Consider the following 17,500-nt stretch of genomic DNA (forward strand, 5'->3'; position numbering starts at 1 on the left):
ATTATGCATATATATATTATGCATATATATATATATATATATATATATATATATATATATATATATATATATATATATATATTTACAGACAGATGTTTTTTAAATTCTCTCCTATCTTTTGTTTTATCTTTGTTTTTTTTTTTGTTTTTGTTTTTTTCGTTTTAGGTGTTTGGTGTTTTGGAGTGTGTGGGGCGAATTCAATTCTTTCAACTAAATATGGGAAGGTGACGCTGGTCTAGTATTTAATGACCTGACTGTTTAAGTTCAAATCCATGTTGTGCTACTAAAAAAAGTCACTTTCACTTAGGATGTTGACAATCACCACGTGGTCTGTTCAGTACTTACTCAACGTCTTTCTAGAAAGAAATCTGCCTACAAAAGTAACGGAAGACAAAATTAACAATAGAATCTTCGGATTCATGCCGTATAATAATGATGAGATAAATATAATCCAAAATGGAAAATTAAAATGAAACTTATGAAACATTCAAAAATTATTTTGATTTTTACTCATAACATAAAATTATTAAGAATATTGAAAATAAAAACGTTTGTAATATTTTGTTAAATTATGTAATTTTTAATAATGTTCATTATATATATATATATATATATATATATGTATATATATGTGTGTGTGTGTCTTTGTGTGTGTGTGAGAGAGAGAGAGAGAGAGTGTGTGTGAGAGAGAGATAAAAGAGAGAACGAAATCCTTGGTTTTATTGGAAGAAAATAGTCCAACATTTTGCACCATTATTTAATAAGGGCATAATATTTAAATATTTATAACATTTTAACTTCTGTAATATTATAAATAACTAAATAATATATATATATATATATATATATATATGTGTGTGTGTGTGTGTGTGTGTGTGTGTGTGTGTGTGTGTGTTATTTGTTTTGTTTTGCGATACTTTTTGAATGAATTTAATTATATATACGGAAGTGCGAGTTGGGAATAATTTTCCCTTAAACCAATTTTGGTACCCCAAACGACGAAACACATGTCAGAGGATAATTATATTTTTTAAAATAATATATATGTGTGGGTATGTGTGTGTCTGAGTGTATGTGTGTGTGTGTGCGTGTGTGTAACGGATTAACTTCAAATGAAAATCTTGTATGAAAAGGTTAATTATGCAAATCAATCAGCAACAGTGAACGAAATAAGCTCAATACCTTATCAGCTTCATACAAGAGTATATCTTACACGTGTTTCGTAAAAGAAATTATGCTGGACCAAAGGAACGTTCTTTATGGTTTTTTCACAAATATATATACTATGCAAAAAATAAAAAATAAATTCTAGTCAGAACTGTATGTCTTTAAAAATTGTTTTGACAATGAATACAACGATGTTGAAAAGGAAACATCTTCAGTTCTACCGAGTGTCGTATCTCTAACTCATAAGTTTATAAATAACAGAACTTTACCTTCTGATTTTTATGCGTTCACCAACAAAAAGCAATTGCGTGTCGATTCATTGTAAATATATTTTATTTTAACTAAAGAAAATAATCAAATATACATCGTGCTAAATAATATATTTTAAACCGTTGTCGGTTTGTTTATCAATTTTGTTTATCAATTTTATATTTGTTAATCAAGCTTTTTTCTAAAGTAAATTACCTAGAATATGGTCTAGTTATATTGTATTAATAGAATACTTTTAACATACTTTTATAAAAAAATGATTTAAATATACAGTATTGCATGAATATATATATATGTATAAAGTATATGCGTGAAATATTAAGTATATATTTAGTATAAATATATATCTATGGCAATTTGCTACATAAAAATGTCTATGTTTTATTCCTGAAAGATATCATCAATTATAACGTAGTTCATTTGTCAGTAGAGTATATTTATACCATTACTAAGCTCTAGGTTAATTCATATATTGAGCACATATAATAAACATCGGAATTAAAAAATATATATTGTTTTGATAATAATAATAATAATAATAATAATAATAATATATATATGTATGTATGTATGTATGTATGTATGTATGTATGTATGTATGTATGTATGTATGTATGTATACGTATATATATAGTATTTCCCACAGTGGCCGAATGGATTACGTCTTTGCCATAGAGTTAGAAATGGCTTCTGTTGCCGGGTTCGAATCTATCCACTTATGTTCATCGTGAAACCGTGCACTAATGATTCCTGTAGGTATTTATTAATTATTATAGTAAATAATTGTGTCAGCCTCTTTAAGAAAATCGTTTCTTATCGTCGAGCACTTTCAATTGAAATATAGTCGGTCAATTTAGATCGTATGCGCAGATCATCATTTAATGATTAGCTCACTTTGACAGACGTTATTAATATTTAAAAACAATTTTTTTAAATTTCAAGAGTATTTCTAGCGGTTAATGGTGGCCGAATTGATCAGGTCTTTGATAAAAAGGATTTAAAGTAACAGTTGGTCACAGTTAAAGGCGGGCGGATAAAAGGATAATATAATACGGAATTCGCCCTCTTCCAAATTAATTGAATTAGCATAAAATACGGATAATCTTTTTTTATATACTTTTATATACTGTATATAGTAATTGTCATATTAGTTTTGAAAAACAGTCATTTCATTAGTTCACTATTATTTGCTATTGTTTTTAATTCAATGAATTGTATTCAGGGTTCTGTTTTTCAATATTATTTTTTCCTAGTCAACTATTTTGCAATTTTGTAAAATGTTGTTTTCTATGAAGCGACACAGTTGATGTGCAACAAGTTTTTTCTTTTCTTTTTTTTTTTTTTTTTTTTTTACAAAAAAGTCACAACTTATAAAACCCCAGAAGCCACTCGGATAAATAGTTGTACGGTAGTCAATGGAACAATATCGTAGCAATCGTCAGTAGTGAAAGCATGGTAAATTGGATTACTTCAGGGGTCACTCATCAAGAACTTGTTTATGTTGGACTTGAAGACGACTATATTGTAGTCAGCTGGAAACGAAAGTAACGAAGAGTGTGGCACAGGCATGCAGTTCTAAGAAAAAAAAGCTTTGTTCATGGATTGAAAGTTAAGGTTTAGGAATAAACAAAATTTGGGGAAAATTATGGATAGAGTTTCAGCTTACGATTTATTTTTATTAGAAGAATAAACACACACACACACACACACACACACATATATATATATATATATATATATATATATGAAATGAAAATTCTATTTAGTGCTTCCATTTAAAATTAATATGTTTTTAACTCTTTTTCAAAGTGTTTTTTAACATGTTTTATTACCTATTTGCTCTTATATATATGTATATATATATATATATATATATATAATCTAATATGTAAAAACATGTACACACACCCACACACACACATATATATATATATATATACATATATGTGTGTGTGTGTGTGTGTGTATTATAACCCCCCACACACATTTTTGAGGCGACTTTGTTTAAAGAAAATCTTTTTATCAAATTATTGTTCAAGACATATTGTCTATTTCAATAAAAACATCGTTTCCGAAGCGATAGTACAACCCATTGATTTTGTTTGTTTTCCTTTTGAAACTGATTTTTAATTCAAAATTATGAATCATTTTATTCAATATATATATATATATATATATATATATATATATATATATATATATATATATATATATATATATAGGAGCAAATAGTTAATAAACATGTTAAAAAAAAAACACCGTAGAAAAGAGTTAAAAACATATTTAATCTGAAAAGGAAACACTTAATAAGTTTCGAAGAAATACTTTCCTTCTCATCAGAGGGTAGAACTATACACTTATTAAGTGTTTCCTTTTCAAATTAAATGTTTTTTTACTCTTTTTCAAAGAGTTTTTTATAGGCACCGCCAAAACTGGGGGGGCAGGTCAGTACTTTTTGACGGACCGTCTTTTTAAAAATCTACCAAAAATCAGGTAATTATCCGATCAATACGAACTTTTCAGCGATTGTTAGGAGAAGAATGAACTTTATAACAGTGTACTTATTTTTCATAAACGATATTTATATATATATTTTTTTTTGCTTACAAACCCCCCCCCCTTGTTTTGAAGTGGGAACAAATATGCTTAAAATAATCATCTGAAGCTGAACAAAACATATTGTGTTGTTGTAACGGACAGAATTATAGATTAAAAAAAAAAAAAAAAAAAATTGTTTGCATACCTTATTTTGACGTCTGAATATCAGAACTTCGATTGTGTTTAATTATCCCGCTTTTGAGTTTTGAAGTGTGAAATTCGGTGAATATGTTAAGTAAAATAATTAATTTAAGTTAAGCAAAACAAAAAAAAAATTTTTTTAATATTTATACGAAAAAAGCCATTTTAAAATTTTTAATAAATAAATTAACAATTTTTTTTTAGCGAGCCGAATAATGCATGCCCATTATTAAACAGGGCATGCTTTGAATAATCGATACAAAAAAAAAACATTCGATAAATATTGTGCCCTTTGTGTTAAAAATAGCATCATTTTTTTCGATCCCGTTTGAAAACGTTTGCCGCCTTTCGACTACGGTGGACCAAACGCGCTGAAATAATTTTTTTTTATTCTGCTTTAAATTGCCCCCCCCCATTTTGGGGAGCCTAGCCCCCACACACATACACATTAAAAACCAAACTCATACAAATGGTACTGGCCAGCCTCAGCTTAATAATACATTGAAATTTTCGTCACTGAAAAATAAGTTTTTTTGGCCTGTTTGGTCTTCCATAGTTTTCTTATCAAAACGAAAACGTAAACAGAGTCGATCTGAACTCTACGTAGATGCGAAATATCTGGTTACCTATATGAATAAGTGGAATTATTTGAAATTCCGGTACTTATATTATAATATTTTTGCATATTCTCTAAGAAAATCATCCTAAATCTTAGTTAGACAATAAATAAATAAATTAATTATTTCAAAAACCCTTTTTTTTAAATATTTAAATACGTTTTTTGTGCAAGACAAAAAATGTCAATTGTTAACTTTTTGGGAAAATTTAACATTTAAAATTGAATTAAAAATAGTAGAAAAAGTTTTACATTATTCTGTTTTCTATATGATAAAATTCAGGGTTTTATCTTTCTGGAAAAAAAAAAGTTACTCAGAAATAATGGATTTTAATAAATGTAATTTAGTTTTAAAAAACAACAACAACTTGATTTTGCGGCCATTTTTGGCGGTGCCTAGTTTTTTAACATGTTTTATAAGCTCTATCTCCTATTTGGTTTTATCGAGCTTTTACATCTGGCTGAACTTTATAAATATTAATTCTTTAATATTTATTATATACTTTAGTTTTAACATCTTGGATCATTTTGGTAAATTTATTTGTAATTTTTATTTGAGATTATATATATATATATATATATATATATATATATATATATATATATATATATATATATATATATTAGTGAGGGAATGGTTCTAATATTTTTCCTGATTCCGATACAATTACCGATTCCAAAATGATTCTTAATAAATCTCAAATAATTTAACCATAATATTGTAATTTCCCTGATTTTCGCAAAATACACATGTTAAATATGCAGTTATTTTACTAAACGTCAAAATAGACTTCTGGAATATGATCTATCGGTTTTAAATTTACTTTTATTTTAAAATCAATGAATATTTGCTAATTTATCAATATTATCAGCAGTGGAATATTTTACTTGAAACAAAATCAAATAAAAAAAAGACAATTAAAAGAATCGATTTGGCATCGGAAAATACGTATCAATTTTTTTTTTTTTTGATTCCGATACTCCCAAATCTTCCGAGTTTTATACATACATATATATATATATATATATATATATATATATATATATATATATATATATATATGATCATCCCAACACTAATTATATATATATATATATATATATATATATATATATATATATATATATATATATATGAAATAAAAAAATAATTTATAGTTCTATGCTACCGTAGATTCTTTCGGAATCACAATTATTTTGATTTCAATTCTGGTTTCATCAAGTGAACCGAATATAAGCAAACCATGACTGGAATTGCTTAAGCCATTTTAAATGTTTATATACATATGCAAAGCTCTACCTTGCATTAAGCACTTTGAAAAATATTTTTACGTTCATGTTATCGATATCAATAATTCGTTCAATGAATTCATACACACACACACACACACACACACACAAACACACACACATATATGTATGTATGTATGTATGTATATATATATATATATGCTGGTGTGTGTGTAGAGAGAGGAAAAGAGAGACATATATATATATATATATATATATATATATATATATTTAAATATATATACATATACATAAATATTATATATATATATTTGTATATACATATATATATGCATTTATATATATATATATATTCATATCATTTATATATATATATTTATATATACATGTATATGCATATATGTATACGTATTGTTATGCATATATATATATACATTTTATACCTATAGTTTATAAACTTTATATATATATATATATATATATATATATATATATATATATATATATATATATATATATATATATATAAAGTAAATTTAGATTACATCAGAAAACTCCTTACGTGGATCGATTTATGTGTCGTCGACGTCGTTAACAGTCTAGCGAGTGCTTCAATTGTTTTAGTTTATTTAACTACTGACCGAACAGTCAACGTCGTCATAACGTAGAACAACTGCGTAGGGGTTTCTCTTATATTTTTATAATGTTCTTTATAAAAGCTCTACACATATATTGAGCTCCTTTGAAAATATGTTGCTTGTTTTTAGTTCAATACATTTGAACTTATTGCATTGATTGATATATCTATATCTATATATACAAAAACATAAATATGTATATGTTGTATATATGCACATATGTATATATAATTTTTTAAATATTTCTCAAAGCCAGACAAATTTATGATAATATCACTGACACACGTTCCCAGAATTCGACGTAAACAACAATGTTGTTACTCTTTTCACAATAGAAAAATTATAATAAATTAAAACGAAGCACTGGCTATACCAGGCAATTTGATCTAGGTTCTGTTGCGCCCCCCAACGGCGTTTCATTGTGCCTGTGCAATCATGTGCAAATAACTCTCGCGTCACATGAAAAAGAACACATTTCGGTTGGGAGAGAAAGTAACTAAAATACAATGTACATTTCACACTGATACATTTCATCCTGCATACAGACATGCATTTTCCCCCCTCTCTTTCTTTCTTTATGATTTACGATTATTAAAATGATTTATTAAATATACAGAAGAAGCCCGGGATACGGCAATTAAAATTAGTAACAAAATACAGTACAGTATACAATATACATGTATATAATCAAATAACATAATAAATAACACCGTAACCAGGGGCAAATACCGCAACAAGGGGCCGGAATAACATCGTATTCCATATCGTAACTTGAAAAAAAGTATCATAGGACCACCGGGTTCTACTGTATATATATATTGTTACATTCTGTTTTATATGGATACAAATTTAAATATGCTTTATATTAATCTAACGAGCTATCAGAAAAATATTCCTTTTTTTTTATTTATCCCATCGTCATACACAAGATCGATTTCTTTTTTTTTTTTAATATAAGAAATTATTAATAAATAATACTCATCTCAATAATTGAATTTCAATTAAGTATATATATACCATTCGGTACGGACCCGACCAGGGAAGATCAGATAATAAATAAAGGTGGATTAAAAGACCAAAAAAACCCAACCTTGATCGCCCTTCGGGATCCGTGGCGCAGTGGATAGAGATGTTACGGTTCTAGGTGAGAACTGTCAGATGATATCGGTTTCAATCCTAACCAAAGCCGGCCAGAGACTTACTTGACAAAAAACGTGGTGAGACGACAACAACTATGGAAGGCAGTAATTGCTAAGAATGCAGTTAGGAGATTCGGCGTTCCTATCCCGTCGAGGTTACCACCTGACAGAGGCCAGAGGAATAGTTGGCTGAAACGTTCTGAAACAATAACTAAGAAAGATGAGGATAATAGTCCGCAATAAATAAATTAAGAAATATCCAGTTCATCAAAAAAGAAACAGCCTGTCTTTGGCTTTATTTTCCTTCAGTCTAGGTTCTCAGAAATCACCCCCCCCCTACCTGGGGCTAACACTTGAACTTCATATGAGATACATTGATATTTGAATGTTCCATTAAAGTTCTTTATCTCTCAAACACTGAGTTAGTAAAAAAGTTTAGAATATAATTTTTTCTCTTCCTAATTGACCATTTTCATATGATGTAATATATCTTTCTGTTTGGTCTCTTGGTCTTACTAGATTTATCTAGTCTGGTGGAGTATCTAGCGTTGGTGTTGCGACTTTATGTAATATCACTTGGAGAAGAAGGTGCACTGTTCCTCGTAAAAATAGTGTGTTTGCCATACTGAGGAGATCTTATTTTGGGCTGCGAATACTATGTGATTTTGAATATTTGGTCAGGGTTTACTTCTAGGGAAAAGTGTCGACTTGCCAGGTTGTCCTAGCAAACATCTGTACGGAAAGAATTTAGACAAGCGTAAATAATATTTAATAGGTATTCGAATTGTTTGAAGTGGCGCATGCATACAAATCCCGGTAAAAAGAGAAGTTTTAGAATTCATTAAAAAAATATTTAAACTTTAAAAAAAGAAAACAAAAAAGAAATTAAATCTTATTTTTCTTCCTTCTTTGAAAATATTTTGAATTTTTAACGTGTTCTAAAAAATAGTTTTATCCATCTATCTATCTGTCTATCTATCGCTATATATTTATATCTATCTATCTATCGCCATGTATTTATATCAATCTATCTATCGCTATATATTTATATCTATCTATCGCCATGTATTTATATCAATCTATCTATCGCTATATATTTATATCTATCTATCTATCGCCATGTATTTATATCAATCTATCTATCGCTATATATTTATATCTATCTATCTATCGCCATGTATTTATATCAATCTATCTATCGCTATATATTTATATCTATCTATCTATCGCCATGTATTTATATCAATCTATCTATCGCTATATATTTATATCTATCTATCTATCGCCATGTATTTATATCAATCTATCTATCGCTATATATTTATATCTATCTATCTATCGCCATGTATTTATATCAATCTATCTATCGCTATATATTTATATCTATCTATCTATCGCCATGTATTTATATCAATCTATCTATCGCTATATATTTATATCTATCTATCTATCGCCATGTATTTATATCAATCTATCTATCGCTATATATTTATATCTATCTATCTATCGCCATGTATTTATATCAATCTATCTATCTATCGCTATATATTTATATCTATCTATCTATCTATCGCTATATATTTATATCTATATATCGCTATATATTTATATCTATCTATCTATCTCTATATATTTATATCTATCTATCTATCTATCTATATATATATATATATATATATTTATATCTATCTTTCTATCTATATGTGTGTGTGTATATATATGTGTGTGTGTGGGTGTGTGTATATATATGTGTGTGTGTGTGTGTATGTGTGTGTGTGTGTGTGTGTGTACATGTACATTATCTATATTCAATATTATTAAAAACATGTTTCATTGAATGTGTATCTGAAATTCTAATATGCAAATTGCAAGCCCATTTTTCACTGCTTCTACAGAATTTGAACATAAGTAACCCACCAAGTGGTAGTTTATAGTTAGGTTAGAATTAGGGTTAAAAGATAAATAAAACAAAACCAGTTCAGTTTAAATTATGTAGACTTTTCTATTTTTTTTTCTAAAAGAAAAAATATTACTATAACCACGACTGTAAATTAATTATTTGAATATTGATTTCAAACTCGATCCTAACCGGTTTTTACGTACTTCACGATAAACTTTATCATTCAATCCTTTTGTTAAAGCCTGTGAAAATGACCAGTAAAAAATATTTGGTAAATATTGCTAATATAAAATACTAAATAACGGAATGTGTGTTTCCACAAGTTGAACACTGCAACAATTTCTTAAAGTTGTCGATTCATTTTTTGCGTATTAGATTCTAATTTGCCTCTACATGTATCATTTTTGTTTGTTTGTTTAGTCGTTTTTTTTTGTTTTGTTTTTAATCAAATAGTTTCTTCGAATATACATCGGAAAAATATGTCGCAGTAACAAAAATATATTCTATTAAGTATTTTAAAGTATTTTCAATCTTTCAAAAAAAATTTTCCATTCAATTCCCAAAATAATTCGCAGAAATGTTAGTTTAAATTTCTTCAAGTTTTCTCATTTTCGCCAAGGGCGGGACGATTCAGAACGTGTCTACAATAGACATATACATCATTTGTTTCTATTCCTCTTTCTACAAAGGGAACAACTAGTCAACCCTCTAATTATTATTCATAAGAAACAATAACAATACGCAGACAACTTCAGACATTTTTTTCCAAAATCGAAGAATTAATTTGTAACTTCACCTGAGAGTTATTATAAACCAAGTAAGTAAAAATTCAATTTTACTACCTCCAAAGGTATTACCCACACAATCTCCACATTAACTAATTCTGTTGTAAATATGTATTATCTATGTTTAAACATTTTCTCGAACATCAGAAATAATCGTTTCAAACATCTATGGTTTATTACTTAAAACAAGTTTAAATCGAGGCAGGCATTTTCAAATTGTTCTTCAGATTAAAAAAATTCGAAATTAAACATTTCTGTTTTAAATGTGTCTAAATTATTTTTTAACATTAACCGACCATACTGAAATTTTGAAAAGCAAAGAGAACAAGAAAACTGTATATATATATATATATACGTTTTTTTTTCCACATTTTTATCGCAGATTAAAGGCATCACATAAAGGATATCATATTCCGCACTTAAATTTATAACGTTTCCAGCCTTTTTGCATGAATTAACAAAAAAAAAAAAAAAAAAAAAAAATCGTTTTCGATAAAATTTCATATTTCATGACGTTTTTAAATCTTTTTTAAAACTTCTGCTCCAGCATGTATACATATGAATGGACACGTGTTTTCCTGTTTACTGTTCATCAGTGTGGCTGATTCTTGTGAGATTCAAACCGAAAACAAACCGGAACCACTATGGCTGTAATATATATGCTATATACATTCATATATATATATATATATATATATATATATATATATATATATATATACACATATATGTCTATTTACAAACACGCATACACACACACACACATATATATATATATATATATGTCTGAATATATATATATATATATAAATATATATATATATATATATATATATATATATATATATACCATATTTTTATTTTCAGATAGGATAAGTAACGATTTATCTCATTTAAACGTTCGTAAAACAAAAATATAATTAACACGCTCTTATATTTTAGGTATTTTAAATCAAAATTTATTGTCTGACTGAATAAAAAAAAACAATTTTCAATATATAAATACTGGCATTCATATTAGATAAAAGTTTACAAGTTTGTATATATTATGTAAACACTACCTTCTTTTTGATTTCCTTATATATATATATATATATATATATATATATATATATATATATATATATATATATATATTTATACAGACAAATATTACATATATATATTTATACAGACAAATATTGCATATATATATATTTATACAGACAGATATTACATATATATATATTTATACAGAAAAATATTACATGTATATATATTTATATAGACAAATATTACATATATATATATTTATATAGACAAATATTACATATATATATATTTATATAGACAAATATTACATATATATATATTTATACAGACAAATATTACATATATATATATTTACACAGACAAATATTACATATATATATATATATATATAAATTTATATGCATATAAATATATTATTTTTGCTCTTTTCTTTTATTGAGCACTGTTAATAACCTCGTCTTAATTCATGAGTTTATTTCTGAATGCCTATTCTTAGTATATATATATATATATATATATATATATATATATATATATATATATATATATATATATATATATATATATATATATATATACACACACACACAACATTATGTTGAGTAGATTAATAAGTACACACAGCGGACAGAAAAATAAAATAGAATCCAATAATATTAACAAAATTTATAGGTCAATTTAATATTTTTAGATTTTGCAAAAAGAATATGGAATATTTTTCTATCGATCATTATCAGAAAAAGAAATGCCCAACCCTTAGGCTGGTATTTTTACTACAGGTCTGTGGCTCAATTTTTTTTTTTTTTTATCTTAATTACCTACCGTTAATGTTCCAGCATTCATACACCGTAATCGGTCAACATTCCGAAAGGGGGGCGAATAATGACCGGTGGCCAATGAAGTCGCAGGCGACGACGATATTGGAGTAGTCGATGGGGGCAGCGACGGCGGGGGAGGTGGCGGTAGTGACAACGGGGGTATGTGCGTAATGCCATGGTGAAGGGCTATCGTCTCTTGCTGTTGTTGGTGTTGCTGTTGCTGATGATGGTGGCTTTGGTGGGGGTGGTGACCCTGGGGACTACTTTGGTGTTGCTGTTGTTGATTGTGATGATGATGATGCTGGCTCTGGTGTTGGTGATGTTGCTGTTGCTGTTGGTGGTGACTCGGGTGGTGAGCGGGATGATGGTGGAGCGGGTAGGAACGGAGCCCATTCATCCCGGCCCCGGCCACTGCGATAGCCGCCGTCACCGCCACTTTAGACACCCTGGTAACTGCACCTTCGAATAGTGGTCGTTCAAGACGACCACGTTATGAAACGGGCCCGTTTTGCGGGTATTACTTGTCCGGGTGCCCGTCTGCACCCTCTGTTTTGTGGGGTAACACACAACGCAGACGAAAAGCAGAATGGAATTCCAGTGTTTCTGTGGTGGTGCGTGGTGCGAGTGTCTGTGTGTATGTGATTGTGTGTGTTTGTGTGTGTGTGTGTGTGTGTTTAAAATATATTTATATATATGTATATCTGTATTGGCGACAGATGATGCTACGGCGCATCGGTCAGAGTATAACTATTGCAATCAGACCCATCTGCACGGAAAAATCCGCTACAAACATTGTGAAAGCAGGATAAACAGAAGAAAATATATATACAGAGATTTTCCACGTTTAAAAGAAAAAAAAACTCTTTGTATATATTTTTCTTTTTAATTTTGGTTGCCGTTGTTTTGTTTTGTTTTTTGTTGTTTTTTTATAATATTCGAAGAAGTATATATTTTCCAAATTTAATACATATACGTATATGCATATATGAAAAACATCAGGTTCCTTTTTTTTGGCGTGCGTCGATAATAATTCAAATTTCGCGGTAGATATTATTTCGTTCTGATTTATATACAGCAAAAAAAAAAAAAAATGGGGGATCTGTTTTTTTTTGTTGTTGTTTTTTTTTTAAGTGAAGTAGTTCCTTGGCTCGTCAAAAATCACTTCGCAAGCGATGTTATTTGGTGTGTAAATATACCCAGACGACATGTAAATATACCCGGTGTAATTTGCGTTTAACAGAGGACTAAACCAAAGAGACTTCCGAACTCTACAGCTCTGATCGGATCTTCTGAAGCCCAATATTGTTTTGTATTTTGTTTTGTTTTTTGTTTTTTTTTATTTATTTTTGTTTTTTGTTTTGTTTCGTTTTTATCTTTTTGTCTCACCTTCCTTCCACGCGCACCCCTCAGAATAGGGCGGGGGAATAAGAAAAGTGCGGAAAGAAAGAAGAGGAAATAGAGGCGGGGACAAGAGAGATAACAGTTAACGGTAAATAAATAGTGACTACGTATATATAGATTAAAAAAATATATAGACATGCGGTTAATAAATGTATACGCATATAGATATGAATATGGAGTAAAGAAAAAAAAAAAGAGAAGGTGACCACGCTTGATAGGGGGTCAGTTTTCAAGCCAAAAGGGACGGACACACGTACAAAGGAAGTTAAGTGTGAACAACCGGCTGCGTCGCTCGTTGGTTATTTTGTGCTATCGACTGGTTGGATAACTGGATGTTTAGACGGGAGGGAATACATGACAGAGAGTGAAAAAGAAAGAGGGAGGGAAAAAGAGCAATTATGTGTCACACTCTGTATGTATGTGTGTGTGTGTGTGTGTGTGTGTGTGCGCGCGCGCGTGCGCGCATTGCCTATACTCGTGAGAGAAAGTGGGAGTAGGATTAAAGAAAGGAGGGGGGATCTATTATTATTATTATTATTATTATTATTATTATTATTATTATTATTATTATTATTATTATTATTATATTTTATCTGGGATGCTTTATCTTTTTGTTAAATACTTGTTTTAGTTTATTTTTATTTGCTTTTTCCTTAAACCCGTTTCTGTAATTTATGTGAAGTCAATCATTTTGTTTTTTGTTTTTTTGTTTTTTTCCCCTTTGTTTGGTTTTTTTTTTGGGGGGGGGGGCTTTAATTTAATTTATTTATTTGTATTTTTTATTTTGTCTATTATTTAGATTTCTTTTGTTTTTAATTGTGTCTTTTTCTTTTGTTTTGGTATATAAACAGACTGAAACGTAGATGGGGATGGGGTGTACGTTTGTTTCTCTTTCTTTATTATTGTCTATGATATCTCTAAGGACAAAACGAAAATCTTGATCCAAGTTTATTTGTTTGATTATTTATGTATACATATACACAGCAAATATATATATATATATATATATATATATATATATATATATATATATATATATATATATATATATATATATATATATATATATATCGGTATTTATTTCAACAGTGTGCTGCTCAACATATGAAATGAACTATGTAGAATCCTAACAAAATATACATATGAAAAGCCAATTATTCGAGCTCATCAGGCGACCGGCCTTACAGTTAGTTCGATGAGCTCCTTAAGTAAATGCTAAGAACACACACAAACACACACGCACACGCACACCCTCACCCACACATGCCTCGGTTAGTTGGTGTAGTGCTCGGTTTTTAAGAATTAAAAAATAAGAGAGAAATATTAATTTATGTAAGTGTTACAGAAGATCAATATCTGTTGTTCTGATTTCTAACATACACACATATCTCATATCTATCTATCTATCTATCTATCTATCTATCTACATGTGTGTATATATATATATATATATATATATATATATATATATATATATATATATATATATATATATATGGTTATCTGTGTGCGGAATAACGCCTTACATCAAACTATTCTGTCAATTTTTGATCTACACACTTGAATATTGATATATAGGGGGTTTGGACCTGTAGAATAAATTCGATTTTGTTTTTAATCAGTAAAAGAGCGGTTAAGGGGTCAAAATTAAAAAAATAAATAAATAAATGGAAATTTGCAGGCGTAAATCGACTAAACACGTTACATTTCCTTTGCACAAATACACATTCTATTTTTAACAAAGTTTTTTTTTTTTTTAAAGTTATTATATACATATGGACAGATCAGATAGTAAAGTATAATGCTTGAAAAAGAAAAGATATATGTTTTCTTTTTGATTCTGGTCAAGTCATATTTTATTTAAGTTTTGATATATATATATATATATATATATATATATGATGAAAATAATGGAAATAGTATTCCGACAAAATAGAGAAATAAAAAGGAAAAAACCGTATTATGTGTTCATCAACGTTTCGTCTTTATTTCGAGACTTCCTCTGGATGAAATAAAGACGAAACGTTGATGAACACATAATACGTATTTTTCCTTTTTATTTCTCTCTCTCTCTCTCTCTCTCTCTCTCTCTCTCTCTATATATATATATATATATATATATATATATATATATATATATATATATATATATATATATATATATATATATATATATATATATATATTGGGTACAATATAATAATCAATAAATATTTAGCTGGATAATAACAAGTGCGAAATCAATTCAAATATAATATTTAAGCGTATTTTACGACCAGGCCATACTTTCCGACCACTACTATATATTTGGTACAATCAATAGAGAATTCTATCTATAATAATAAATATAAAATCTGCATGAATTAAAATATAATTACGGTCAAGCAAAAAAGGGCGGTTTGCTAGTATATATATAATATACGAATTATATATATATAATACTCATTAATAACTATAGTACATATTCGATGTAATAGTGCTTAATTCTTAAATTGTTATTAGCACATATACATCTAAGTGTGTGTGTGTGTGTATGTGTGTGTGCATAAATATTAGTATGGCAGTAGAGTTTAGTTTCCTAGAAGTACATCCAATGAAACAACATGTGTCTACCAAAAAGTGCTCAATGAGTAAACAGAGCAGGTATATGAAATGTATTTCTACAAACACTGATGGCTACATATGCGCATACATGTTTCTGTAATCCCCCAACACGGGTGATTACAGAAACATGTATGCACATATGTAGCCATTAATGTTTGCATAAATAAATTTAATAATTAATATAAATATTATTATACTAAATTTGAATGCATCAAGGCTTGTTTCTCTGAGGCTTTTTCTTATATACATTATATATTTTTTCTTATGTACATTATATATTTTTATATACATTAACTAGCAAGTCGCCTAACATTGCCCCGTCGTAAAATAGGTTTAAATATGATATTTTAATTTATGTACATTTATTATTCTAGATCCAATATTTTATTGAATATTATATTGTACCCAATATGTAGTAGTGATTTCAAAAGTAAACAAATATGGCCTGTGTGCCATCAACTGGAATCGAACCGAAACAAATAGCCCTCCAGTCTCATTTTAGCCCCTTACCAGCTATTTTTGTCGGCTTAAAAACAACTCGAATTTGTCCCACAGGTCCACTCCTCTTAATATCAAGTTTCATGTCGTTAGACCAAGAATCGAGAGAAGGGTTTTGGACAGACAGACAGACAGACAGACAGACAAGGTCAATTTTATATTTATAGTTATATAGATAACTCAAGATACCTGCTAATGTATAGCTTAGCTATAGAATTGAATTATCCTCGAAAATATCTATTCTGTTATAATTAGTTACAAAGTTTAATTAACAAAAGTTAGCATTTCTCCATCAGCTACATAAGCGTTTTTATTCCACCTCTCACTCTATGTTGATTCAACTGATCTCCGCACTCATCGCTTGGAGGTCTGGTTGGTGATATCCCTTGGCCTTGCTATCATCCTTAACCATTTTACAATTATATGCTGTCTAGCAGTTTCATTTCTCTTGTTCTCGTGTGATGTTCTTTCCTTCTATTTGTCCTATGTCTTTTTTTCAGCTTACCTGAGACGTGTTATCGTTTGTTTCTTATGTGGGTTGGTTTACGTATTTGAAGATTTTCCCTTAGATCTTGACTTTTTTTTTTTTTTCATCATTGCGGCGCACTTTGTACAGTTTCAATTTCTTTTGGATTTCAATTT

The 17,500-nt window shown here is 28.5% G+C and overlaps 1 protein-coding gene across 3 annotated transcripts in view; it reads right to left on the minus strand.

The window, feature by feature from the left end:
* LOC145258170 (POU domain, class 4, transcription factor 3-like) overlaps nucleotides 1–17,500 on the minus strand; it is a 450,366-nt gene that overhangs the window by 57,222 nt on the left and 375,644 nt on the right. The window contains exon 1 of one of the 3 annotated variants that reach the window (XM_080115985.1): nucleotides 12,360–14,739. The exons of the other annotated variants lie outside the window; for them this stretch is intronic. Coding sequence (XP_079972111.1) covers nucleotides 12,360–12,752 — 393 coding nt within the window. The 5' untranslated portion in view covers nucleotides 12,753–14,739. Of the gene's footprint in view, nucleotides 1–12,359; nucleotides 14,740–17,500 lie in introns of those variants that run through there. 3 annotated transcript variants of the gene reach the window in all.

The sequence above is a fragment of the Euprymna scolopes genome, chromosome 3 (assembly GCF_053919585.1).
Source record: "Euprymna scolopes isolate OS-2025 chromosome 3, ASM5391958v1, whole genome shotgun sequence".
Taxonomy (NCBI): domain Eukaryota; kingdom Metazoa; phylum Mollusca; class Cephalopoda; order Sepiida; family Sepiolidae; genus Euprymna; species Euprymna scolopes.